The 27,824-nt window shown below is 41.4% G+C and overlaps 1 protein-coding gene across 1 annotated transcript in view; it reads right to left on the bottom strand.

The window, feature by feature from the left end:
* The window catches only part of Gria3 (glutamate ionotropic receptor AMPA type subunit 3), a 281,842-nt gene extending 254,228 nt beyond the window's left edge, over positions 1 to 27,614 (bottom strand). The window contains exons 1-3 of the mRNA XM_032889649.1: positions 27,552 to 27,614; positions 27,111 to 27,237; positions 25,800 to 25,958 (exon numbers count right to left, since the gene is read on the bottom strand). Coding sequence (XP_032745540.1) covers positions 25,800 to 25,958; positions 27,111 to 27,201 — 250 coding nt within the window. The 5' untranslated portion in view covers positions 27,202 to 27,237; positions 27,552 to 27,614. The remainder of the gene's footprint in view (positions 1 to 25,799; positions 25,959 to 27,110; positions 27,238 to 27,551) is intronic.
* Positions 27,615 to 27,824: the final 210 nt, after the last annotated feature.

The raw sequence follows: 27,824 nt of genomic DNA, 5'->3' as shown, positions 1-27,824 counted from the left end.
TTGTTAAAGCGTATCTGGAACCAACAACAGTAGCCAAGAGAGACAGCTCTGAGTGAGAACTCTCAGGAAGGGAGAAACTGTTTGCAGGGCAAATGTCACAAGGTTCAACCCAGCATCTGCAATGGACATCCAGGTGTCTGTTGCTATGAGGTTGGCCTTAGCTCCACTGTTTACATCTGCTTTGGTTTAGGCAAAGGAGAGCTCAGCAGGTTAGGAAAAGATGACCTTTAGGGCTCTTTTTATTTCAGGGTTTCAAAGAGCCTATGATTTGATGACTCAGAGGGGTGAACAATTATCTAGCACTACAAGCTGGGACTGGCTCCAGTGGCCTGCATTGTAAGACTGCTACAAAAGGACCAAATTTTAATTCTTTTGGTCAAAACGGCCCCTTTGTGCATCCTTGTTTAAATAGTGCCAAAACAGACTTGTACTAATATGTAGTGGGAGGCTAAATCACTAAAATTGGATGTCGGAAAGACTGCCAGGGACCTTTTCAGTTTAAAAGGCCTGTGAATTCCAGTGGGCTGTGATACTTTGAGACAGAGGCAGGAACCCAGGAAACCTAGCTCTTAGATTGGGGTACTATTTATCATCTCATGCATTTTCTGAATTCTATTTTGTCGCTGGGAAGGACAGAAAATGGATTTAAAAGTAAGGTTTAAGAAAGTAACCATGGCCTTTCAAAATCCTTCCCATTTATGCCTCTTTCCTTTCTTCTCCGTTTCTTCCTCCTCCTCTCCTTCTCCTCCTCCTCCTCCTCCTCCTCCTCCTCCTCCTCCTCCTCCTCCTCCCTCCTCCTCCTCCTCCTCCCTCCTCCTCCTCCTCCTCCTCCTCCTCTTCTTTTCTTCTTTCTTTCTTCTTCTCTTCTTCTTCTTTAATTTGTAATTCTACCTATGGGAGTCAGAGACCAGTATGGGCTACTAGCTGAGACCCGTATCAAAACAAAAAAACAAAGAATGAAGAAACAAACAACTCCTGAAAACCAGTGAATCCCTAGGCATGGCATGCTTCTATTCATTTAGAAGAACCACTTTCTCTTGCCTGCTTCCTCAGATTGTCTGCTTTCTGAGCAGCAGGAGGAAGGTTGGACTTCCAAGGTGTTTTCTTTGTGTGGTAGCTCTGCTCACAGTACAAGAAACATTGAGTTTGTATCTGGGTGACCTGACCTGAGGTTCCCAAGAAAAGGCGCTGATTGGTGGCCTTCTTCACAAGTGTTTCCACAGGCCTTCTTTTGATCTTCCATGGTCATAGTATTGTTCAGGACCCAGTGTACGGGCTGAGAGGATGGACTAGTGATGATTAGTAAACTACTTCTACCCTCAAACCCGGGCTTTCTTCCACCTGCTCTGTCTAGTGGGTTGATATGCTCTGGATTCTTATACTTGGTGGCAGTGACACGCAGATGTGCATTTAAGCGTGGTATAAGCCCCACTGATGTAGATGCCTGCTGATGAGAAGTTTTGAGCAAATAAAGCACCCTATGATCAAAAAACAATAGCTTCCAAGATGCTGAGATTTGTGGCCTTCCACAGTATAGAATGGTATTACAGTTAAAATGTGTCCGTTGAGTTGCGGATGTGTCTGCTTCACGTGACTTTTAGGCAAAGATTTAATGATGTATAAGCTTCTTTACTTTTTTAAAATAAAGGAAGTCATACACGCTTGTTTGGATGAAGTCAAATAAAATTGAATCACTTAGAGCATTGTGTGCTATATAGCAAGCGCTGTTCGCTGTCGCTCTTCTTGGTAACTCTTCCCAAGAGTGTCTATAAAGAAGTCATGGGAGAAATAAATGGACAGGCTGTCTTCTGCAATTGGTCGAAGCTGTCATTCTTTGGGTTCCTACACTTTTTTTTTTCAAGTTGAGACAAGGTGACTTTCCTCCTTCAGGTGTGTTAGCAACATTGTGTTCCCTTCTGTAAATTGATGCGAAAAAATTTAATCTCACACTTAGATGATGATCTTACATACACATTTTCCCTAAAGAGAGGCGTAGTCCTGTCGCTGCAGCAGGAATGAATACTGCGCTGAGTACATAGAAAGTGAAGGGCCCTTGTAAATAAAGTAGCAAATTAGCAATGATTTTGCCAGCAGTTTTAAAACAAATGGATTGAAAGAGATTTCAATAACTACAGCCTAACTTAGAGCTGCACTTGAAGCATTTAGTAAACGTGTCATTTCAGTATTGAAAACAGCATCTAATCAAAGCATGTTTATAATTAGACATCACATATAATATCTCTCGAAATTATGTTCACCAGGTGAGATGCCATTCCCTGGAACACTGAAATCGAATGTTTGTTAGGCCTTTGTTATTATTAAAAAGAACAGGTTGGGGGTGCCACAAGAGACTCAGGGAAATGAAAGTGCTTAATTTTAATTAGAGAGAGAGAGAAAAACACATAGTATGCATAGCCTGCATGGAGAACCTTGTGCCAGAAAACTGGGCCTCAAAAGGTATGACTCCATATTATTTAAATCAGACAGACATTGGCAGGAGTTCTTTATTTTTCATTTTTGATTTAAAGAACAACAGATTGTTGCGAGGGGGGACAAGAGCAGCCAGTGAACCATCTGCCGAGCATCTCACTGGATTTTCCACTAGTGAAAGGAAGCAAAGTATGGAATGGCAATACAGAAGGACACACACCATTAGCTAAGTGACAGGATGAAAGATGGGAAACTTTGCCGGGTCAGAGGAGACGGAGATGGAGAAGGCAAAGCAGAGCCCATTCTGATTGGAATTTGAAAAGATCCAAGTACTTGCAGCAGGCCAATGGGTTGGCAAACTAAAGAGGGCTTGCGTATAGGATGTTCCTTTTTTTTTCCCCTTCGAAATTATAGGTGGGACAAGGAAAAGGAAAGTGACAGGCTAAACACACAATAATTTGCTATGCATCACACAAGGGACATGATTTCCAGATCAGTGAAGATTCACCTTTTTAGACACACCACTTGAGACAGAAATCTTTCTGAAATAGACCTCTCGTGGCTTTTAAAACACGGTAGCCCAGTGGTGAGGTGGGAGGAGTTGTCTGCCCTGGAGCAAACAATGAGAGGGGAGATTGTGTGTGTAGAATTTAAATGCTGCAGGTATGCCTTTCATTCTCACTATGTGCGGGATTTCTGAACAATCAGTGGAAAATATTTCTCCCACCGTGATGGACCTCTTCCATGCCTCGTTCCATGGTGGATCAGTAGGTAAACGAGCACAATTCACACTTCAATGATCATTCTGAGTTTTACTGGGAATTTCAATTTGAGGTCAAATGTATTGTCTTCAAAGTTATTTAGCCCTTCACAGCTATAAGTCCTACGTGAAATGGGCCCAGTCAGTGAATTTTGTAGTTGAAGATGCATTCTGTGTACTATTCTCTCACTGCCACCTGCCACATTTTTAGTAGTCTGCTTTTAAGGACCCCATTTCAAATACTAGCTTCAGAAACCTCTGAGGTGACCGACATTGTCCTTCTACAGAAGCGAGGTGAACTACTGTGACTGTAGATGGAGATTAAAAGCCCAGTGATCTGTTCATTCTGCATAATAAGGCACAGAGGTATAGAACACATTGTAGACAGTTCTTCAAAAAATGGTTCAAATAAAAATAGCTCTTTCACTGCCAAAAGATGACTGCTTCAATTATCTGGAAAATTAGCTTAGATGGAACTACTCATTCCTCTCATAGAGCTAGGCAAAATGGAAAGAGCATGGTGAATTGGGAGAACAGAGGATTAGACTTATGTTTGTTTCCCAGTCTGACACTTTACTAGGAGTGATGCTTTAAGTTTCCTAACCTATTCCTTTAACCATAAAATGTAGACCCTATTAATATTTTCTTCCAACTTCTTGTGTAATAGATTTTTTTAACCAGGTTTCATTCCTGGCTTATTACATTACAACCTCAAATGTCTAAGTGTTCTGGTGCAGCTCTAGTCCTTGACTGGGCTGCAGGGGGAAGTCATAGAATCTTTAAAAGGTAGTACCAGGAGCATGCATTTGGGTTGATTTTGGGACCTTGGTCTTTTTTGCCTCTTTGTTTTCTGGCTGCCATGAGGTGAACAGTCTTCCTCTACTTCATGCTCCAGAGACGACATACTTAACTGTTATAAGAACAAAGGGAAGGGACCAAGCCAACATGGATTGAAGCTACTAAAAATCATTCAAAATAAACCTTTCTTTCCTTTTCTTTTATTAATTAATTAATTAATTCACTTTACAACCCAATATCAGTGGCCCCTTTCCTCCCAATCCACCTCAAATCTTTCTTTCTTATAAATTGATTATCTTAGGTATTTTTTTTTACAGCAAAACAAAAGTATCTAACGAATGGATGTTCTTTCTGCAAAGTGTTAGTTATCAATGGAGGCTATAAGCTTTCTTCTTTTCCCCCATCTTGACCTTGACACAGAACTGGCAGGAATCATCTATAATTTTCTAACTTCTTTACCTCATCTATACTATATAAGCTTCATACCTAAGACTCAGGGAACATTGTAGAATGGGAGTGTGTGTGAAAAAAGACTATGTGTTTACCAGAGAAGAAGAAATTTACTGTGTTGTTGGGTCTCCTAAGTCTTGAAAGTTAAACCCACAAAAATCTCACCAGCACATGCCTCCTTATGAGGTGAACAAAGATAACAAAATTATAGATTATTTTTTAGAGTCTAAGTTCACTACTAGATCCCAGCTAATTAATGGGATCTTGCACCAAATATTGAGAGCTTCTTACTCAGAGAAGCAGAAGAGGTTATATCACCAGGCTCATGCCTTTGAAATGGATTTTGGGTTCTTGGTCTCCTTTTGACTTTCCCTTTGCCTTCAGACTGCAATGAATTGAATAGTTTTTGTACTAAACTGTCTAAGAAAAGGGAAGGGACCAATAAACCATGGGTGGAAGGTGACCAATGGAGTTTCGATGTCAAAACTGATCTTTTATATCTGTTGTCATTCCTCCATTTTAGTTCTCAAATATGTACACACACGCACACACACACACGCGCACGCGCACGCGCACGAGATCATGCAAAACTTGAGGAATAATTAATGCTCCTTTACCAACGTGTTTTTTTACTTTGTTAACAGATCTCACCTTCCCTCATTTCATGTGGCTCCCAGAGCAGTTTCGTGTCTCAGAAGTGAGGTGGGGCTCCACCCCAATATTTTATTTTGCCTACTAAGCTCAGCTTCTTTCTTTGTCCTCCTCCCTTGGCCTATGGTAGTAACAGTAAAACCCAACAGGCCAAAAGAGATAGTACCCTAACTGGCTTTATTCTCATTTCACAGTTTCACTTTACACCTGCAACAGGAAAGGGTAAAAATAAGCGCTTGTGAACACATGAGCCATATTGGAGAGTCATTTTAGGGAATTCCTGTGTATCGCCACCCTGTGGGACTCCACGGACTCAACTGGATCCATGGGAGGTGAAAGTAACATTTATTTTAAAGTATGTCTGTAGGTTTGCCCAAATGCCCGCCTCATCAGAAAAAATTCTCGTGTTTCGTGTCCCCTTTCAAATGGTTCTGATGGATATATCCATGTCCTACAGGGCTTACAACATATAAAGCCCCAAAAGTGAGTAAATTAGCCACTGCTTCAAGTTATAGTATTGCCCTGGGCATGTACACCACTTTAATCCCCTCTTGGATGAGAGATTTTCGTGTGAGTTCAAGGCCAGTGTGGTCTCTATTAGGAGGTCGGACAGCCATGGCTATAAAGTAAGACTCTGTAACAACAGCAGCAGCAGCAACAACAACAACAACCAGTTATAGCCTTATTACCTCAATATTTATTAATGTATTGGTTTTAAGTTTTAACGTATTTATGATGGAGAATAAGAAATATCACATTGATATAGAATAAACTGTGTGTGTCAGCTGTCATGCTGCGACATAGGAATTTCTCATTTAATCCTGATGATTCCACTAGAAGAAAGCAGTATTTGTGGGTTCACCACTAGGGAAGGACATTTTTGCTTATCTCTTGGCTGCAAATGGCACAGAGGAATCCTCCTCAAACAGATCTACAGGTTAGTTGGTTTAATTCTTATTTTTTCTTCTTTTCCAGGAGCTTTCAAGACGGGGCCTCACTACATCGCCCGCGGCTTCTTTGAAGTAACTTTGCATCCCAGTCTATCATGAACTTGTGGCGGCCCTCCTGTCAGTCTCCCAAATTACTGAGATTCAGGGATGCATCAGCAATCCTAATTGGTCTCTGGTGTTAAAATCTACCCAAATGCTCCTCTAACATATAGACTCTGTTTGAAAGGAGTAGGGGAGCCTCAGAGAGTGGGGCAAAAGTTCATGAAATACAAATTTTAAACAGTCCATGTATTGGAGAGAAGCTTGGCAGGTGACACATTGGGTGGGTAAAGGGAAGATCTCAGCTCTTGGAAGCCCAGGTCCTAGTGAATCATCCTCAGTGATCCAGGGAAGCTTGTGTTGCCATTTAGAAGTAAATGTTATTAAAATAAAAAGGGCTCTGGGGGGTCCACTTACTCTAATGATCTTATTTCACAAATGAGGAAAATGTGAGGCCTAAGGAGGGAGGTCCCACACCACAGGTGAATTTGTAACAACAGAATAAGAAATTTATGGGGTCCAGGCCACCTTCCTTCCTTCTTTTCTTGCCCCCTTCTTTTTCTTCCTTCTTTCCTTCCCTTTCTTCCTTTCTTTTCTTTCTCTCTCTCCTTCCTTCCTTCTTTTCTTCCTTCCTTCCTTCTTTCTCTCTTTTTTTCTCTCTCTCTCTCTCTCTCTCTCTCTCTCTCTCTCTCTCTCTCTCTCTCTTTCTCTCTTTCTCTCTTTCTTTTCCTTTGAAATATTGCTCCCCGGGGTGAAAGGATTATTTAGCAAACTGGAGATTTTAGCATCTCAGTTTGAAACAACGGAAATAAACACATCTTTCCCCACCCCCTCATTAATTGGAAAATACAGTCACAGTTTTAAGACTATGCATGTTTTCAGAACTCATTTCACTGAGGCTGTCAGAGGATCTGGTTGTCCTCACTGAGTTTTGTGCTCAGAGATTAAACATATCCCCAAACAGCCTCACTCCCCTTAATAACCTACCATTGCCTTAACAGTCACAAATGCATTGAACCTTCTCTGGCGGTATTTACATTTCCTGGGCAAAGGAGTTCCATATATTTACTTCCCACAGTGTAAAGTGGCCCTGACTTTGACTTGCCTGGAATTTCTCCCTTTTAAGCGTCCATAAGGAGCCCCTATCATAGCATTACAGCACCAGCAGAGAAGGTCATTTCCCCTCTCCTTTTATCATGGTGATTTTAGAGTTTCACCCCCTACTTCAGATTCAGGAGCCCTGATTTTAGCTGCACTTTAGCTGGTAAACGACTGGTGCGAGAGGCTATGGTTTAGGCAGCATGATAGAGCTCTCTCTACCTGCTTTCTCCAAACTTCTAAGCCAAGGCAGGCAGGTAGTCTCTCTTTGCACAAGCTGTCAGGATGACTGAGAAATGAATGAAAGAGAAGAGAGAGAGAGGAGGAGGGAGGGAGGAGGATGGATGGAGGAAGGCGAACTGAGCGTGAAGGAAGGAAGAAACTACTGCCCCCCTGGGACTAGGGCCCTGTTCAATGGGAGGCAGAAAGCAGTATTTTAGCAGAAGGGGACAGACCTTGATGAACACTATCTAGGCTGCAGTGGCAGTTTGTAAGGACAGTCAGAACTTTAGAGCTAAGAATAACGAGACCTCATTTGGGTTTATCATATTAATACATTTTGGACTACATTGTTTTAATGGGCTGTGTTGTTAGATGGCATTTAAGCAACCTTGATAGCCTGCTACTGAAAAATTCTTTTCTTGTTTTTTTTCTTCCCCTCGTATAACTTTCTGTCCCATTGAACTTGAAAAGGTTGTCAAGACACAAGTGTTTATTTGCTCTTGCCTCAGCTGAAACAACTAATGGAAAGATCAAAGTGCCCAACACATATTTGCTCTGACACCTAGCGCTATAAAATCCTAGGGGCTTACTGAGAGCTGAGGTGCGGTTGGTGATGGAGTCCTTCGCTGCAGTGGACTTATGCATGCTACAGGGAAATGAACAGTCCTCTCTATTTTCAAAGAAGTGGCAGTTTTGTCCATTTTTACCAAGGTTTTTTCCCCCAAAACTCACAACTGAGGAATAGCGGCAGAGATAAGTGTTAATAATCAAAAAGAGGTTATTTGCTGAGGTGGCCATTGTTGAGGAGAGCAGCCGGCTCCTCAGAATCTGAGGAGCTCTCTAATCTGGCGTATTTCTATTACCTTCCAGACTCCTTATTTCCCTCCTGGAATGCAAAGGTGTTTTTAAAACATAGTAGTTGTGATATTTTCCTTATCCTTGCATGAGATCTGGTCAGCAGTTTCTGCCTACACATGGAGTTCTCAAATATTCAATTGTTTCCTTACTCTTTCTTTTTCAGCAAAGGTCAACTAAGAAAAGGCAGTAGTGATTGTTTGGGGACTCTGGCAATGTGAGAGAAGTGAGTTCTAGTTCTACTTCTGTGAGTGCTGCTCTCATTTGGAGCTCTGTCTGTCACTCTGTCTGTCTCTCTGCCTCTTGTGTGTATATCTGTCTGTCTCTCATGTGTAATACAAAGATGTTGGTTTACATGATCAAGTTTTTTGGTTCATAACAGTTTATCCTTTTCCTTACAAAATGTTTCTAAGGCTCAGTATCCAGCATCATCTGTGACTGTAGTCCTACCTTATGACAGCTGCATACTACCATCTAACTTCATACAATTTCAATTTCCAAAAGCATTTGAAGTTGGTAACCTAGATCCTTTTTCTTCTTAGCTACTACAAATCATCTACTCATCTAGCATTGGGCATTTTACTCATCTTGGTCTTAATTTCTTTATCTACAAAGTGGGGACAATAACACCTAAGCTATATGTCTTAAATGAGTATTGTGAAGATCAAATTAGCAAATTATGGAAAGGCGCTTTGGAAACTGTGATGTACATATAGTTAGATGTATTATATAGGATTTGAACTCAGGAATTTGGGTTCATATCATAACCACACTTTCTATATAGTCTGCCTGAGTTTTATAATACATATTTCCCTTGTCCTTTTTTGTTCTTTCTTATTTTTAATTAAAATATGATTAAATCATTTTTCTTTCTCTCCAACCACTCCTTCATGGCCTCTGTTCTCTCTCAAATTCATGACCTGTTTCTCTTTAGTTACTATTGTTAGACACATACACACACATATATATTCATAAACATATAAACACAATGTACCGATTCCATATATATAATGTTATCTATATGTGTGCTGGATAGTTTTATATCAACCTGACACAAACTAAAGTCATCTGAGAGGAGTAAACCTCATTTATGAAAATGTCTCTATAAAAGTCAGACTGTAGGCAAGCCTGTAGGGAATTTTCTTTATTAGTGATTGATGGAGGAATGTCCAACCCATAGTAGATGGAGCCATCCCTAGGCTATAAGTCCTAGGTTCTACAGAAAGCATGTTGAACAAGCTATTGTTGAGTAAGTAACTAAGCAACACCTCTCCATGTCTTCCGTATTGGTCCCTGCCTCCAGGTTCCTGCCATGTTGAGTTCCTGCCCCAACTTCTTTCAATGATGAACTGTGATGTGACTGTGAGCCAAATAAAGCCCTTTCCTCCCCAACTTGCTTTTGATCATGGTGTTTCATCACAGCAACAGAAACCCTAACCAAGACAGTATGTATACAATTCTAGGACTGAGCATTTGGTATTGATTAAGTAAAAAAAGGTGTCATTCCTGGGAAAGACTAATTCTTTCTGTCTCACCAATAGTAGGGCCCTGAAAGATTACTCCTTTCTATGACAGCATTCCTATGGGTGTCACTATTGCTCAGATACTGTTTAGGCAGTCATATTTTTGAGGTATCATGGGAATAGCATCTTTCTCTCTTTATTGAGGCAAGGTTTTGTTGTATACCTTAAGCTGACCTTGAACTCATGCCCCTTCTGCCTCGGCCATCTAAGTGCTACGGTTATAGGCATATGCCACTCCACTTTTATTTTTTGCTGTGTCCATTGGAAGAACAGTGATCATTGCAAAAAGGATAAGTCCCTATTGATTACATATTTATTATGTTTTCAAACCTGACCTAGAATTTTGATGGTACAGCAAGTTGGTATATAATTTTGAACTGTGAAATAAGAATAAAAATCCCCGAATGCATAAAATTTAGTAGTGTTATATGTATACATATAAATGTATAACTATGTAGTATAGTTGTTTAATATACTACAAGTATGTAGTAAAATAACTATGTGATTATAATAAGTATAAATAATAATTGATCATTTTTTTAAATTTTGGAGACCCTAATAAAAAGATACAATAAAAGCAAAGAATATGACCCTGAAAATGTTGTGAAATTCCATGTTTCTTTTCTCCTTGTCCTTTCTGTAGTTTCCCTTTCTTTTCCTCCCCTTCCTTCTTCTCCAGGACAGGGAATATGCCAGGCCTTTGAACTTTCTAGGCAAGTGCTACATCACTGTGCTATATACCCAGCCTTGATTTCTGCTCAACATAACTGATTTTATTCATATACGGTTTTGGATCATTTTTTGAAAACATTGATCATGAGTGAAATTAACATTTAACTATACTTACTAAAGGTTGATTACATTTGAAAATTGGCTTGGGAGAGTATAACTTATAAATGTGGCATAATTCAAGAAAATGAGATACCAAAAAAAAAACAAAAATAAAAGTGAAAGACTCTGTGGTATTGCTTTAGTATAGCTTCTAGAGGGAAGGTTGAAAAGATGACAGGAGTGCCACATTAAGAAGTCCAAATTCTCACCTTTGATGAAGCCCTTCTATTTGTCCTCACTTCCAGCATCTACAAAATGAGGTGGTTGGATTAGAAGCACTTGAATGGCTCCAAAATGATGTGTCATGTAAAGTGGGCTCAAGACCTATACTTTGCTTTGCTGCACTCTTGACTATGACCACGGGTGCTAAAATGTTGACACAAGTTAGCTCTAGGGCACTAAATGCACATTATGATTACTCATGGCCCCTGAAATTATGATTACTGCATCCCTAATTGACATGCCGTGACTTTGTTCTTCCTTTCTAGCACCTATTTAAAACTGACAGGGTTACCATTTTTGTACAGAGTGTCACTGTGCAGTAGGAAAGCAAGAACAGTAGAGCCAGGTTAGAAGTATGTAGGGAAGTGCCAAGTGGTTAGGAGCCAGACTGCAATCCAGTTCTGCTACCAGCTGTGGGACATTTAGGATAGTCACTAGTCCTCAGTTCACTTTTCTGGGGATATAAAAAAAATCTATAAGAAAAAACAGCCCTTGTATAATAATGAGAAGAGGAATGAAGCTGGTGGAACGCGAATATCTGGGATATGAAAGAAAAAAACTACGCTGCTTTTTGTCATCACCCAGGTTTTCAGCCTGACCAGACAGGCTACCATAAACAAGGCCAGATGACAGAAGGCAGGCGGGAAAAGCTGCCTGCATTGTCTGAGGGTCTTAAGCAGCATCCTCCCCAGCGAATTTATGGAATTATATAGTTGCTCTGGAGAGAAAGGAGTCTGAAATGAGGAAAAAGTCACGTTAGCAAAATTTCTCTGCTAACCTTTTCCATATGGCCTTCTTGCTCCTCCAGTCTGACTCCCAGGCAAGTACCATCCAAGGATGATAAAGCCATCCACCAAAAGGAAACGCTCCAAACTGTCCAGGCTGCACCTATCACCTGAAAGCAAAGAACTCACAAAACTGTTCCCTGATGGAAAGCTTAACTACATTTTCTCTTGATGTGTGGAGATCTCTGAGGTTCACTTTTTCTACTCCCCACTTCTAAAAACATTAAAAACTGATTTATATCTGAAGAAAAAGTTTGTTCTTTCTTTCCTTTAATCCAGCAAATGCCAATGTTATCACGCCACTTTCCGTGCCTCTTTCTCCAAAGAACCTTGATCCTTTATCCAAAGCAACATGGGCAGTAAGAAAATCATCCTCAGTTCTAAAACAGTAAATAAGGAAGGATTATATCCTAAGGAATTCCACTTAATTGCAGCATGGTTGAGGCTTAGCAGTATTTATAGCCTGACTTTATGAAGTATCACAGAATTCTGTCTCTACCTTTTTTACTCCCAGACCTAGACTCTTACACTCAAGGCAGCCTTCTCAGTATTCAAAGATTGTCCCATTCAGCTTGTTCTCAGATATACAATCACAGGGGAGATGAGTTCCTTTGCGGAGTTTGGAGAATGGCTAGAGACAGGAAAAAAATCCTTTGATCAGTCGAATTTTGAGAACTGTATTTTCAACCACTTCCCCATTCTATGTTAATGGTAGCTACGATTACACTTGGTTCTTACTATATGCCACACATCGTGGTCAATGTTATGCATGAATGATCTTCCTATTAAATATTCACAGCATCTGTGTATCATATTTATTCTTTTATTCATCCTTATTTCACAGAGGTATTAAGTCATTTATCAAGGTCAGGCCACTGCTAATAAGAGAGTCAAGATTCAAATTCTTGTAGTCCATTTTAGAGCTACGATTTGTCTGTTAAGTGTTCCCAGATGGAATAGGAGAAGCAGCCTTCTACTAGGAAGGTTTAAACAACAGCCCTTTGCCACAAAAATGTAAGAGAGGAAAACATGAGAACTAGGAATGAGTGGCATAAGAACCTGGGCAGTTCCGTGCCACTTTTAGCTAGGGGAGAAGTGCTGCTTTGCTTCCCTCATTTTTTAAAATCTTTTCATGTTCTTATATGTCTATAGGCTGTAGAACAAATTATCAAGGAGAGTGGGTCGGTTCTGGCAGAAACCAGGAGGACAAAGGACATCTAGAATACCAACTACAGAGAGTAGACTAAACTGTTGTATACTGGAGTGGTTGCCTAGACTCAGAAATATACCAGAAGTGGGGTTCTATCTGGCTTTCACCATCTTTAGGGCAAAACTTTAAAGAATTACGAAGGCCCAATGATAAAGACATGGAAAGGACTAGAGAAGATGTAAGAGAAACATTATTACCGTCCACTGCCTACCAGGGAAGAGAGAATGCATGGATCATTTTATTTTGTTTCCTCAGTTACACAGGCTGAGTAAACTCACTCACTAATGAAAAAAGCTCATTCACTAATGCAATGTCCATAGGAATGAAATAGACAGGAGACTCCTAAACAATTTATTCATTGCTACTTTTCCTGATATTAGTTAATGGGCAGAATCATTTCTAGAGCAGTTCTAGGTCCTGCCTGCAAAGCCAGTCCAATGCGTACTTAGCCAGTATGTTTCTTTTGAATCATTTACATAGAAGAAATTGGCCTTCGGGAAGTCAGTATAGTTGCAAATAAACTGTTTGGTTAACCTCTCTCTCTCTCTCTCTCTCTCTCTCTCTCTCTCTCTCTCTCTCCACACACACACACACACACACACACAAAAAAAAACACACACATACTATAAAGATGAGTCAGTTTGAGATTAAAAGCATATTGAATTAGAAAAATTATAGTTTCTTTGGGAGAGGAAACCATAGGTCTTCCTTTGCAATGTTGCCTTAGGTTATGCAGAGATATGCAAGTCACAGAGTTTCTTGCTGATGGAGTGTCTGAGTAGTTATTGCTGCCAAGAGTTAAACTGGATGTGCAAACTTGGATGCATGGGTGAGAGATGTTTGAGGTTAGGTTGGTGGGCTGGAAATACGAGGGGGTGTTGTGATGGGTTTTTTGGCAGAAAAAAAATCTAGTTCGAAGAAGAACTTAGAACTGTAGAAAGGCTCAGAGAACAGCTGTTCAGGAAGGAAATCTGGTTTCTGAAGTGACAAGTGATTTCAGTTTTCAAAGGAAACTAGGTTTCTGTTTTTAGGGCACAAGCTCAAAATATCTTAAATTAATGGTGATATCAATAATGAAGACCAGGGAGTGCTGGACACTACTGTACATGTTTTATATGAACTTGTAACTTCATTTAAACTCTTATCAATGCAATAAGGATTATTATTATTCCCATTTGTCATTGGGGAATATGAGGTATGACGAAGTAAAGTAACTTGCTCAGTATGTCGTAATAAGTAAAGGAAGTTGGGATGAGGAAAGGGGATAACTAGGTAGAAACACTATCCACCAGATTTGTGATCTGATAATTTGATCACAGGACTTAACAGTGTAGGCTAGGACAATAAACATGAATAGAACTTTCTAGATACAGAAAGAAGGTTGGGGGATTTCACTTGAATGCTATTTCTTCAGCTAGAAATGAAGTAAGCTAGCAAACATTGTGATAGGCTATTGATGATCAAAATCTCAGATAAGATCCAGAAGGACCTCTCTACTTTAAAAGTGATAGAAACGAGAACCAGAGATATAGAATCTGGTCCATATTGATCAAGGCAGTTGATTAATACCTATACCTGGGTATCTGTCTTAACTCCTGGTCTAGTATTCACTCTCATAAATCTCTCTTCTCCTTTTATTGTTTTCCAAAGCCAAGAAACATGGGATCTAAAGTATTCACTTCTCTGTAATTTACTTTATGACTTCAAAGTAAATTGTATGGTGATATATGTAGTGGGATGGTCTTAATTTACACTTTAGGCATGGCTTTACTGAGAAATATATCATACTGGAGTAGTTATATAGCATTCATAAAATTTTAATCAAGAACGGGTTCTATAGGCACCCCAGACATTTATCTCCAATTAACATCAAAGGCTTTGTTCATTAAATTTCTCATTTGTGAATTGGTAGTGTCCAATATTTATTGATTGGCTATATATGTCAACGACTTTTACTTTCTACCCAAAAGAAAGAAGCCACTGATAGGGATTCTTGATTAGCAAAACTCTGCCACTAGATGTTGTATTCTCTCAAGGGAACTAGCAGATCACTTACTGTTGGAACACGTAAAATGACAGGGGACTGAACATGACTGAGTCTGAAAATAGGATACCAAATTGTTTCCTTGTTTACTAATTTAATGAGAAACAGGGTTGTATTTGTGTCCTGCTCTGATTTCTGGAAATGGGGTTATGATGAGAAGACAGACGGCTCTCACTCATACTGTGTCAGGTTATGGATAGGTGGCAATTGCTCCCAATGGATTTGAGTGTGACTAAATGGCTTGTGTCTGTCTGCAAATTCAAACAAATAAGAAATATGTTTCTTTTGAACACTGGCTTAAAGATCTAAGCTTGTCTCCTGAAATAAAGGAAAAATCTACCTTAGGTGAACTCTCAGAGATTCTAACTTATATAGTGTCTCCAATTTGTGAGGAGTATATATGAGAACCTAGGCAATTTCTCCAAAGCAAGCCCCCTCAAAAGACCTTTTCTGATCTGCCATGTATGTGTGAGTGTATATATATATACATATATGTATATATGTGTGTGTGTATATATATATGTCTGTGTGTTTGTGTGTGTATGTGTGTGTGTGTGTATGTGTGTGTGTGTATATATATATATTAATGACCCCATGCTAGCATTCTGCCATTGCAATACACCTCACCTTTGCCTGATCGAAGGTTAGAGTTGAGGTGACATTTAAATAAGGAAAACAACTGTATAACGTGTTGTGTATATAATATTAATATATGATATATGCACAAGAGGTAGAGAGTTCTATTATGCTGGTATACCTTAATGTTTTGCTAAGAAAATAAGACCAATGGGTTTGTCCCCTACCCTGAGTATAACTTTGCTCTTTTCTATTTTTTTTTCACTAGTTATAATGACTAGTTATCAGTTTTCCCCAAACCAATTAGCTGTTAAATGGAGTATATAGCATATTGTGGTATAGATGTCAGAGACATGCGCCTTCCACATTCAGTCATCTTAGGGACTACTGAAGGTATCTTGTTTCTTTCATGGTGGATTAAAAATAGGATTTGTATATGTTGAGGGCTTTGTAACATAGAGATTGTCAAAAGCTTCACTATTCCTTATTAAACATACCTGTCTAATGCCCCACATATGTGATGTGTCTCGCTCTTATAATCATTTAAGATTTCACCTCCATTTGAAATTGAGTAAGGCTCTAGAGGCAGGAAATTCTCTTGGCGACACCACAGAGCCAGCTGTGTAACCTTGAGCTAGCTGCTTATGAATTTTGAACCACTTATGATTTCTATTTTATATAAAATTGGGGTGAAAGTGCCTCAATTCTGGAAATGTGATGATTCCTTGGGATGTAACATATAAAATGCCTTGAACAACGTTTCCCACCTGGTACAGTGGAGTGGTGGTTATTATATCAGCTCTTGTTTTAAATTTGTTTATAACAATCATGAGGAGGAAGGCCACAACGAATGCTACAGTAAATGATTACAACACATCCATTTTAATAAACAGATTGACATTTGCCATGACATCTAGTTCATAACATGTTTAAAGAACTCTCATTGGCTAACAAGCAAAGATAGGAAGATACACAGTAAAAATGAAGACTAGTCCCCTATTTCTACTTGCCATCTCAGAGTTGTTACTGCCTTTGTTCCAGGGACTTTAAGGTTAGTCTCTTAGTTTTCTCAAGTCCTAGTCTAAATTTTTGGTTGACAGCCAAACTTGTTAATGGTTACATGAGTCAATAATAGATAAATTACCCAGAGAAGACACACACACACACACACACACACCATACCACACACACATACATACACCCACACACTCACACACACCAGACACACACCACTCCACCCACACAGACACACACACACACCACACACACACACACACACACACACACACACACACACTCACACACACACATACACACACGCACCTCCACTTACACACTCACACCCACACACACAGAAACAAACACAAAACCAACACACCCCCCCCACTCCAAATACACACAAACAAACACACCCAAAAAAACACCCACACACACAAACACACACACACCAACACAACACCACACAACACACACACACACCACACACCACACACACCACACACCAAACACACACACACAGACACCACACACACACCACACAAACACACACACCACACACACACACACACACACCACACACAACACACACAAACACACACAACACCCACAAACACACACCATACACTCACACACACACACACACTCCACACACAAACACACACACACACTCACACACACCACACACACATACACACACACACACACACACACACACACACACACACACACACCCCACACACCCACCCACACACACACATACACAGACACACACAGACACATACCCATACACACACAGAGAGACACACACACATACACACACACACACACACACACACACTACTTGTAGGCACAATACTTGGTGCTTAGTGGGTGTTCCATAGATTTCAGTCTGAATCTGCATATCTCAGTTTATACTACCAAGATTTATTAAATATATGATTCTCAAATTGAGTTTATTTTATTATTATCACCCACAAAGCTTGGTAGATAGGCTTAAACGATATATTTTCTGATTTATACCTTTGGGGTATAAACTAGGAATTCATATTTAAATCAGCATCTCTGGTGATTCTGATGCAAATGGCCCAATCCAAGACACAGTTTTAAACTAATCAAGGAGTAGCTTTGGATATTGCCGTGAAATGAAAGGATATTTGAGGTTCTATAGCAGGTTCTGTCTGACTGCAAATGTCACCCATGCAGAGAACACCACATCAACACCTTTATCCATATACGTACCTTTCTGTGGGATGAGTCCTGATCTCTACCTATTTTATCCATTGCCTGAGCTGTTTAGGATAACATCAGAAATGAACCTAATTTGCAGTGAGTAATTTGGAAGTGGTCAGCCAACCATGGATAACTAAAGGGAGGGGGGGGGAGGTTCATTATAATTTTTAAAAGCTTAAAAATTGCTCACTATCTTCGCTTACACATGGATTTTACTTCTGAAAGTTTTCCACGTTAACCACAGAAAATCCTAACATCACAATTACCCATGGCAACAAACAACCATGCATAAAGTAGGCAGCAGGCTCAGTACATCAGCAGAGAGCAACTCATGGGGTCAAATGTCATGAAAATATAAATATAGATCAGATCAGTAGTGGTAAAGGAGCCAAGTTCACTATTGGGGACAAATGAAGGAAGAGATAGTGTGTGCTCATTGACACTTTTTTCAATTTAAGGTCTCCTACAACCCTTCTCAGTGTCCCCATCCATTTTATTGCTCAACTTCCTCTGGCAGATAGCTGTCTTATTCTGGGTCACTTACCTGCCCTGGATGTCTCCTTCTGAGCACTCTGCAAGGTAATCGGTTAGCTAAAATAAAGAATTTAAGCTTTGAAATGCGAGGAGTAAAAAAATTACTTATCCCATTATTCCAGACAGCAATATTCCAGATTTTACATCCATTTCTAATGCAATAATTTGATAAGTTAATTTGTTAAATTAAAGACTAAAGGCAGACTGTTAGAGTGACAATATTTGGGGTGGCTATGGTAGTGTACATTACATCCGTTTCAATCTTCACATGTCATTGGATATTCTTTTAAAGTCTTCCTTGGGTCAGTCCTTAGCTAACATATGTTCAGAAGCAACATTACACTTCTTCCCTCACTTTGAGTACCTGAAAATTGAGTCGATTTCCCAGTCTCTTCTCGAAAAAGATAGAATTGTGTTGTACTTCTTGTTTCCAACCCTGTTTAAGAGAAGCGAGGCAGCCGAAAAGCAGTTGTTACGTACCTCCTTCTGGCATGGCTTGACCCAGAGAAGCAAAGTGGACATAGAGTCGGAACTACAAACCAACCTTAGATCTCTTGCATATATAGTTTCTAAACAGGGCACTTTGGGATGTGGCACGTAGCCAAGACACTGTCATTCTGACTCATGAGCTACATTCTCTCTCAGCCTGCCCTTTAGCTCACCAGTCCACAGTCCTACAAAAACTAACTCTAAGCAAATGGTCTCAATGGGCATCTAATGACACCTACTTGTCTGAAATGGACATGTGATATGACTGAGACATATGTGACTCAGAATAAAGCAAATATATCTCTTGCAGAACTCTGTTTCATTACACAAATCTTGATGATAAAATTGAGACCCAAAGAACCTTTATTTTGATAAGTACAGTCTCTCAATTTTGGACTTTTTTTTTAAATTCAAAGTGTGATTTAATGGCTGTGAGCATTAGCATCACCCAGGAACTTGCTAGGAATGAAAAGTCTTGGGCCCGTAGCAAACGTTTAAATCCTAATCTTTAACATGTTTTTCAAGTATATGGCGCATGCATGAGAGGTTGATCAATGCTGTTTTGTACTGAATTGTGCCCCTTATGGTAAGAGACCATCACGAGCAGTGTTTACTGTCTTACCCATGCTTCTTTGACTTTTGCCAAGAAACTAAAATAGTGCTGCATTGGGGATAACTGCTAAAAAAGCAAATGACAATTGGGAACCAAGGAGGAGGTCCGTCATTCATTTATCCTACTAATGTACAGTGTGAGTCCAGGAGACAGTAGGATGGTTCCTTCCATCAGGAAAGGGACCAGAATGTATGAATGACTAAAGTAAGAGAAGGCTAGAGGGAAGGAGAAGGAGCTGCTTCCTGGCTAGGTGCCCAGTGCATCCAGTGCTACCATCACTGGCATGCAATTCCACATGCCATTCCAAAGGATAGACACTTTTCACGACACTCAGCTTCCTTACTACCCTCATCTCCTCTATAATTTTCCTTCAGTACAGTTCATCTCCTGCCACTGTCCCCATACAGTTACAAATCTTACAACAAGCCACTTCAATGAAATGAGACCCTGTGCATTTGGGCTGCTTCCCAAAATTGTTCCAAAGATTTTCAAGTTTTGCACAGAGAAACTGAGCCTATGGTTTTTGATTTTGATTTGGGTAAAAAGCCAATATGAGTATCATATCATATCCTAAGAGTCCCCCCACCCCCAATTTGAGTAACTTCCTTTAAAATTGAGACATGATGCCTCTTATACTCCCAGGTTTTAAAGTTGATAATCCTTTGTTATGCATTTCAATCCTTTCTTCTACCACTCTAGGTTATATTTCTGTGTTCAGGAAAAAGCTGGTATCCCCAAAGTAGTGTATAATCCTTAAGGAGAATGAATTAAGAGCAAGGACATTGCAATAGGAAAAAAAGAAAAACTTAGACTCTCAGTGTAGGAAATAGTCCTTATGTAATGTTAGTGCGGATGGGCCAGTGAGTCGGCGATTAGAGACCAGGCAATAGGCATGATCTGCACAGCCAGAGTAAGAAAGAAAATAATAATGATAAAAGTGTGGAAATATGAAAAAGACAGATTTTGCCCACATCATCAGCTTGCTAAGCATTACCTCTGGGGGAAGACAGTCTCCTTAACTCTGTGTTGATTGTAACTTCAGGTTGAGACTATTTGAAACTGTGTGTCTGGGGCTTGGCTAGTCCCTGAGCAGCTCTCAGGAGGAGGGAGCTGCTTTTGTGCATGGACAGCTCCTCTGCTCTGCTGTAGAATTATTACCTCCATTGGTTGCTTTAATGGTGCACTCTCCTAGACATTCCATCGAATTAGGCCTAAACTACCAACATGCAAAGGAATCAAGTCAAAATTTGGTTTAATATGATTTTCTTGATCTTCACAGGAGATACGAAGTTTCACAAAGGCCCTTTTAAATGATATCATTGGTCCCCAAACTAACAAATCCAAAGGCAAATCATTTTGATAAGGACTTTTATTCTCCTGCTCCAAAGCAATGAATTCTAGCTCCTAAATGTCTAATCATCTCTTAAAATCTTTGTTGTCTTTTAATCCTTAAATCAATTGTATAAAAATGACAAATCTCCTATGCAGAGAGGAAGACAAACAACAGCACCTCAGCACCCCCATTTATTTCCTCAAGCTGTCAAAACAGAAGCAGCCAATCATCTCTCAATACCCATAGCCATGGAAGCAAAAGATATCTCAGGGGCCAAAACCATTAAAGCAGCTCCCACTACTCATGCAATACAAGTAAGAAAACAATCTCTATTGAGGTAAAAGACGGGGCATATGGAACACTAGTTTCATATAGAAGAAAAACAAGTTTAAATTGTAGAGGAAAAAAAAAAACAACCACAACCCGATTTTTCAGTAAACCCAGAGAGAATAACAGAGTAATTCTCTTTCCTCTTTTATTTCTCTGCAAACCCTCCTTTCCCCATTGCCTTCACTTATTAGATCAATAGGAAGCGGTCTTGTATGAGTGGTAATACACTTTGCAGGAAGCTCACCTTTACAGCCTGCTGATTGCCATCTATTTTTATGGCCCAAATGAATAGCCTCGCCATCCTCCCTCCTCCATTACAAAGCATAGATTAAGGGGAAAAAATGATGATAAACCTTGTGAGAAGGTGACTTAAACCTTTGACTGGCACCACTGAGGCGTCTCCTTTGCGCGTCAGTAGGCTAAGCCAGCTGGCCAAAAGGACCAAGAAAGCTAAGCCAGTGTGAGCTTCCTGAGGACTAGTCGGGAGACAGAGTAGAGGAGGCAGGGCAGCAAAAGTGCAAAGTTCTTTCAGCGATGGGGGAGGTGGAGTCACAGCGGATAACAGTTAGGATTTGACAATCTATAGTGGGGCAAGAGCCTTGATCTTAGGGTATTCATCTTAGGTTATAAGCTTAGAAGGCGAAGGCAAAACAGTGAAACAAAGCCAAAACAAAGCCCATGGAATTGCAGAGCTGGTGATCAAGAGAGACATTTCTTTTCCAAATGGACCTAAATGGTAAAGTGGCTCCTTCCTGGCAATTAGAGTAATTAGATAATTAGATTGTGACTCTGTGGGTAGGAGATAGAAGCCTGTCTCAGCTAAGTACACTTGGTAGCAAAACAGGCTCAGTTATAAACGGGGCAAGTTCTCAGTTTGCAGGTAGGTTTCAAGTCACTTGGAAAAATTAATAGAAGAAAACCTTGCAGTTGATAGGTTAGGTTTAGCTGACAAAAGGGGTTTCGCCTAGGGCTCCATCCGAGATTGTATTCCTGTGAGTAGTTCCACCATCCACACTGCCAGTCCCAGCCTCCACACTGAGCTTCCGTCGACAGATTTTTATTTAAGCCAATGTGTTTAGAGCACAATTCTGCGGTGAATAACCTTTAGGTTACATTTGCCTTTTCCCTGCTTCTCGAAAACAGTACGTAATCCACGAGCACATTTGTTGGCTGTAAAGGTGTACAACAGCAATTTTTGCAATGACAGTGCGGAGAGGGAATATGAGATCTGTGTGCTAATGAGCTGACACTGCAGAGGCTGGGGCGGCGTAGTGTGGAGTGCACTACAAGTGCACAGCAGCCTGACACAGGAGGGGACTTCAAGGGAATCAACGGGGCTTCCCGAGGAAACAGGACAGCAAAGTCAAACCACACGACTGAGAAATCTCCTGATATTTCCCTACCCTTGTAAGCCTGAGAATTATCAAATTGGTTTGTTTTTTTTTCTCTCCTCCCCTAAATGCTAGATCTGTAACTTACAAAACGGGTGTGCATTGTTTTTCTTATGCACTAATCATGTGTGTGCCTTTCTAGTTTACGGATGCATGAATGCTGAAATCATTCTAGTTACACCGTCATTCTCTCTGCATTTAGCCAGCTGCACTGAAAAGTAAGGCAGTGAACTCTATTAATTCTATGAAATGGGAACATGTGCTCTAAATCAGATGAGTCTTTCTGAGAAACTTCAATTCTCTTCTGAGCTAAGATCCCAACTGAACCACCTTTCAAAGCCAGGGAGGCTTTTATTGGCCTCTTAAGACACAGAATGAAGTTAGAGTCTGTCTTAAGCAAACCTCTTGAGGCTTGTGCAGAAAAAAAAAGCTTGCTTGCTAGTAGAGTCTTTAAATAACCGGTGCCTTGGAATCACTGTGAGAAAGACTTCTGAATACATTGCACCGGGGAAAGGTGACAGTGCAGAGGTGAAGCAGAGGTCAGGGGCGGGGATACAGAAGGCTTTTCCTCTCACATTTCAGTTTGCCTGCATACCTATGCCCTAGGAAGTATGTGCCTGACTCAGGGTCGAAGATCAAGAGGTGAGGTCAGCTCTAGCCCCAAAGAAAGCTCAAACAGGGAATTCTGAATGACAAGGAAGGTTCTCTAATTGTTGCTAGTCCAGTTCCACACTGAACTAGATACGGGAGAGGTACACGGGCAGATTCGGACCCATCTGAGGTTTTCACTGGAGTTCCCCGAGATAGGAAGGGCAGAGGGCACTGGGCTTATTTGTTTCCTCTGCGGGATTGGGTAATAATCACTTGGCAGACTGGCATCTGCAGTCATTTGCTTGGTTCAAGTACTGTTAGAATTGTTTGCTTGTATCTGACATATTTGACTCCTGCTTCCACAAGAAGAACAATGAAGGCCATGGGGAGAGGGATGGGACAGACATCACCAGGGTTTCTCTGCCCCCTTGAATTATTGTTTTCAGAGGCTACAGTCAGACCAAGTATCTTTCACACACTAAGCCACCAAGCAGCAGCTGCCAGGAGACAACTTTGAGATCTGACTCCCATTCAGACAATTGTGACTTTCAGACATGACTGTTCCAGGGACAAGAGAAGATGGCAGCTTTTCTCTGCTGTCTTCTGAGTTGGCTGTAAAGTCTGAGAGTGCAACAGGCAGCTAGGTACACATCGTGGGTTTCTAGATTGTTCTCCCATGTGTGTCCTGAGTCTGTGCTTGCCTATGCGTGTATTTGACATAACTAAGGAGGAGATTTCCTTTTGGTCTTGTTTTTCTTGATGCCTAGTGAATCTTACCCCTTTTCTTACACTCTCAAGTGTGCTCCTATAACCCAGCCTTGTAAGTAAGAGTGCTGTGGATTTAAGTTGAGAGATTCTGATCAACTGGTTTTCCTGTCCACTCACTGGTCACTAATTGCCCTGGGAGGTAAGGAATTAAGACACCTCAACACCAATATGGATGATTTATTACCTGCTCCTAAACCTAAGATTTTTCTCATGGCGAGATCATTTTCTGACTGTTGTTCAGGTAAGGTTCTGATAGCCGGAGGCAGACTGCTGAGTGTCAGAACAGTTTGATCAGAAGAACAAGACCCAAAGCTTTGGAAACCAATCATTCCTGAGAAACCAAATGGGCCTTATAGTCCAGAGCTCATCAGTGGAAAGACAGGACAGGGAGATGAAATATGTATTATCCCTTGTTAATAATAACACACCCCATTGGTTTCATGCATTTGGTTTTAAATCTGCTCTAATTGATATTTACGAAACCGCATTTCAGATTCAGCCTCTTGAGGAGATCACAGTGCAGCAGGATTAAGAGTCAGATGTGCCTTGTAAATGCTGGAGAGAGGTCGGGGATTACAAAAGTCAGACAGGAAGTATAGCCAGACGTTCTGTAACTTTCACACTTAACTAAAGATAATACATTTCTTTTTTTGTCAGTGTGGGAAAACTAAAGAATGTCAAATACAGAGTGTCTCAGAACATGTTCTTAAAAGAATCTGCACCTTCAGCTAAATTTTTCTGCAGGCTGATAACTGTTACATTTTTTGAAAAGTACTTCTTCACTCCACCTTCCCTTCAGCCCAAGTCTTTAAATCCAATGAAATGTACTCTTGAGGTCCTGTTTAAGGACTGTTAGGGATTACGTATCTTTTGAGACAGAAGGATTTGAAGAAAGTCATATACAAAGTTAAATTCGAACAGACACAAATGCCATTTTCCAAAACGTAATGAAAATTCAGATTTCAAAGCACACCGTTCCAGAGAAACAAGACATAGTTTGTGTTAAGTGGCTTCATTTGGGAGAAACTTTTAGTGAAATAAAGTAGGCTTAGATGAAGAATTCAGTGTTTCTTACAAAAATTCCTATCAAGTTAAACAAAACAAAACAAAAACGGTGTCAGCAGAAGCTATTAGCCGTTTGAGTTCCTATATTTTACTGTTAAAATTTTCCCTTTGCAAAGAGATAGCCATGGGCACCACTGTGGATTTCAGAAATGGCTTTGGGGCTGGTGAAATTCCCCTTTTTAGTATTTGGTTTTCCTGCTTTCAAGCCTCTTCCCACAACCGACCTCTTGCTCTAAATTAAGAACTGTGTTGTCTTTAACAATCGAGTGTGTGTGTGTGTGTGTGTGTGTGTGTGTGTGTGTGTGTGTGTGTGTCTGTGTGTGTACACGATGGCACAAACAGGATTGGCTTTCCAAAAAGTCACCTGAGCATGATCTTCCTCTTCCTTTCAGGCTGACGTGCATTTTTATCTTACAATCAGTTTGTAGTCTTATCAGTTCCCATCAGAGAGCTCTGGGTAGGACAGAAGAGGCCAGGGAATCAGCCTGATCTGTCTGCCTCAAGGTCCTTGTTTGCGGGTTCTCATATTTTGTTCCTCTGTGTCAGGCAGTCATCAAAATCAGCTCATTCCTGCCACCAGACACAGCTTTACCACTCAAGTACTGTATGCCCCGCATTGACAATCAAGGAGCGGCTGTTGCTTCTTTTTAAATCCCATCTGAAATTTCCCTGAACAACCATGCTATTTTCTTTCTTTCTTTCTTTTCCCCCCACAGAAAAGGGTGCGGGGGAAGAGAACACCAGTTTAGCAGGGAGGAAAGTGGAAGTTTTGCATCAAACATAATTCACCACAGAGTTTTGCCCACTGCTTTCAGCCCCTCAGCAGAATACTTCAAGGTTGATTTATGCAACATGAACCCAGGATTGACTACCGCCTCAGTCTGCTTATTGAGGCAATCACCCCCACCCCCACCCCCTAGCACACACACGTATGCAAAGCCCCGTGCATCACAAACAAAATGCAAATGAGGTCCCCTAAGGTCCCAAAGGGAGCCAACGCAGATCTACTTACAAGCATTAGTCACAGAAAAACTATTGGAGGAATCCAAGTGGTCTACGTGGTAATTCAAATGGAAGGGCTTCTCAGTGGTGTTCTGGTTGGTGTTGTATAACTGCACAGCAAAGCGGAAAGCGCTGTGCTCCTGAACCGTGTTTCTCATGAAAAGTCCACCTAGAAGCAAAGGCAATGGAGATTCGGCTAGTGTCCCCCCCTACTTCAGGGTGAGTTAGAAAGTAGCAAGCACCAGCTAACAGGCTACCTCACTGTTACTGGGAAGCTTAACTGAGGATTGATTTTTTTTTTTCAACCTGTGTGTCTTTCAAGACTTGGAAACTCTGATTTCCACTGTGAAAACCTGGGGTTTGTACTGGGAGGAACTAAAAAGAAGGAAAAGGGGAGGCTGCTGTAGCAGGGGGAAGGGTGAAAGAACTAAAAAGGTGGGACTTGGGTTCTTCAGCTTGAGTCTGGCCCCGAACCCTGACTTCAGCCCCACCCCCACCCTTATCCCCACAGCTGGTTCATTTCCCACCCCCCTGGGGAGTTCAAGGATAGGGTGGGGAAGAAAAACAATTTATTCCCCATTGCTGTCCCAACCTTCCCCACTTGACAATACAGAGTTGGTTCAAAAGCGCCAATTCTTCTTCTCTGCAAAATACAGGCAGAGGCAGGAGAACTCCCTTCCGCTGCTGGGCTACAGTCTCCCAGACAGACACAGCCACCAATTCATGAATCACTAGTCTGCGTGAGCTTCCCTACTTGCCCGACTCCTTGTATCACCCCCACTTCCCACCCCAGCCTCCATCCACACAGCTACTTCCTTGGTCTGGGGGATTCAAAGTGGGTTCCATTTCCTCTAACAGTACCCTGTTACACTGAATCCTGAGACTCGGGACAGGGCGACCTGGGCCCAGGTTATGCGTCCTGGCGCGGCCAGACAGGCAGTATCACCCTGGGACAACTTCCAGTGGCTGCAAGCATGCCCTGGCAAAGTCCAGAATAGCGAGCTGAAAAGCCGCGACTCTTAGCCTCTTGCAGCATCCCAACCTCCAGATTGACTCCCTTGCTCCTTGGTCAGCTCAGAAAACCTGGCCATCCACCCGCATTAGCCCCTGGAGACCCCTTCTCCATCTCGGATGCTCCCTATACTCGTCAGTTCCTTTCAGCTCAGGTCTCCAAGATCTCGGCTCAGTCCCCCATCCCTAGTCACCGTTCCCAAGCCATGCAGGACAGGGACTCGCGCTGAGATAGCCCCAACCCCACTAGGGTAGTGGGTTTCGGATGCAGAAGAGCCTGGCCCCCTCTGGCTGGCTCTGGGGAGCTTACCTATGCTGATGGTGTTGGGGAATCCTCCGTGAGAATGACCCAAAAGCCCCAGGACTAAAAAGAAGACCGCCCGGAGCACGCTTTGCCCCATTTTCTTCTGCCTGGCTGTGCTACGCCTAAAACGAAGCTGACAAGAGCATGGGCGCAACTCGGGAGTCGTCAAAATAATAATAGAAAAAGAAAAAGAATTCGCCGGCTCTTACACCCCCTCCCCTCAACTTGCTCTCGCTCGCTCACTCTTCCTTTCCACCCCACACTAATCCTCGTCCTCCGCCTCCTCCTCTCCTCTCTCTCTCTTCCTCTCTCTCTCTCTCTCTCTCTCTCTCTCTCTCTCTCTCTCTCTCTCTCTCTCTCTCTCTCTCTCTCTCTCTTCCTCTCCTCTCTTCCTCTCCCCCCCCCCAGGATCTCTCCCACCCCCTCCACGCTCCCCCCCCACCTCACTTCTGTCTTCACACCAATCTGGAAGGCGGGTTCATTGGCTGCAAGCTGGGTTCCCCAAAGCGATTTCTGAGAGAAAGAGAGAGAGAGAGAGAGAGAGAGAGAGAGAGAGAGAGAGAGAGAGAGAGAGAGAATAAGGCAGAGATGGGGAGAGAGTACAATGGGAGAGGAGAAAGACAGAGACAGAGAGACAGACAGAGACAGAGGGATGACAGAGACAGAGAGACAGACACAGAGACAGAGACAGACAGACAGAGACAGACAGACAGAGACAGA

This window comes from Rattus rattus, chromosome X (assembly GCF_011064425.1).
Source record: "Rattus rattus isolate New Zealand chromosome X, Rrattus_CSIRO_v1, whole genome shotgun sequence".
Taxonomy (NCBI): Eukaryota; Metazoa; Chordata; class Mammalia; order Rodentia; family Muridae; genus Rattus; species Rattus rattus.
This window is presented reverse-complemented; position numbering and strand designations above follow the sequence as displayed.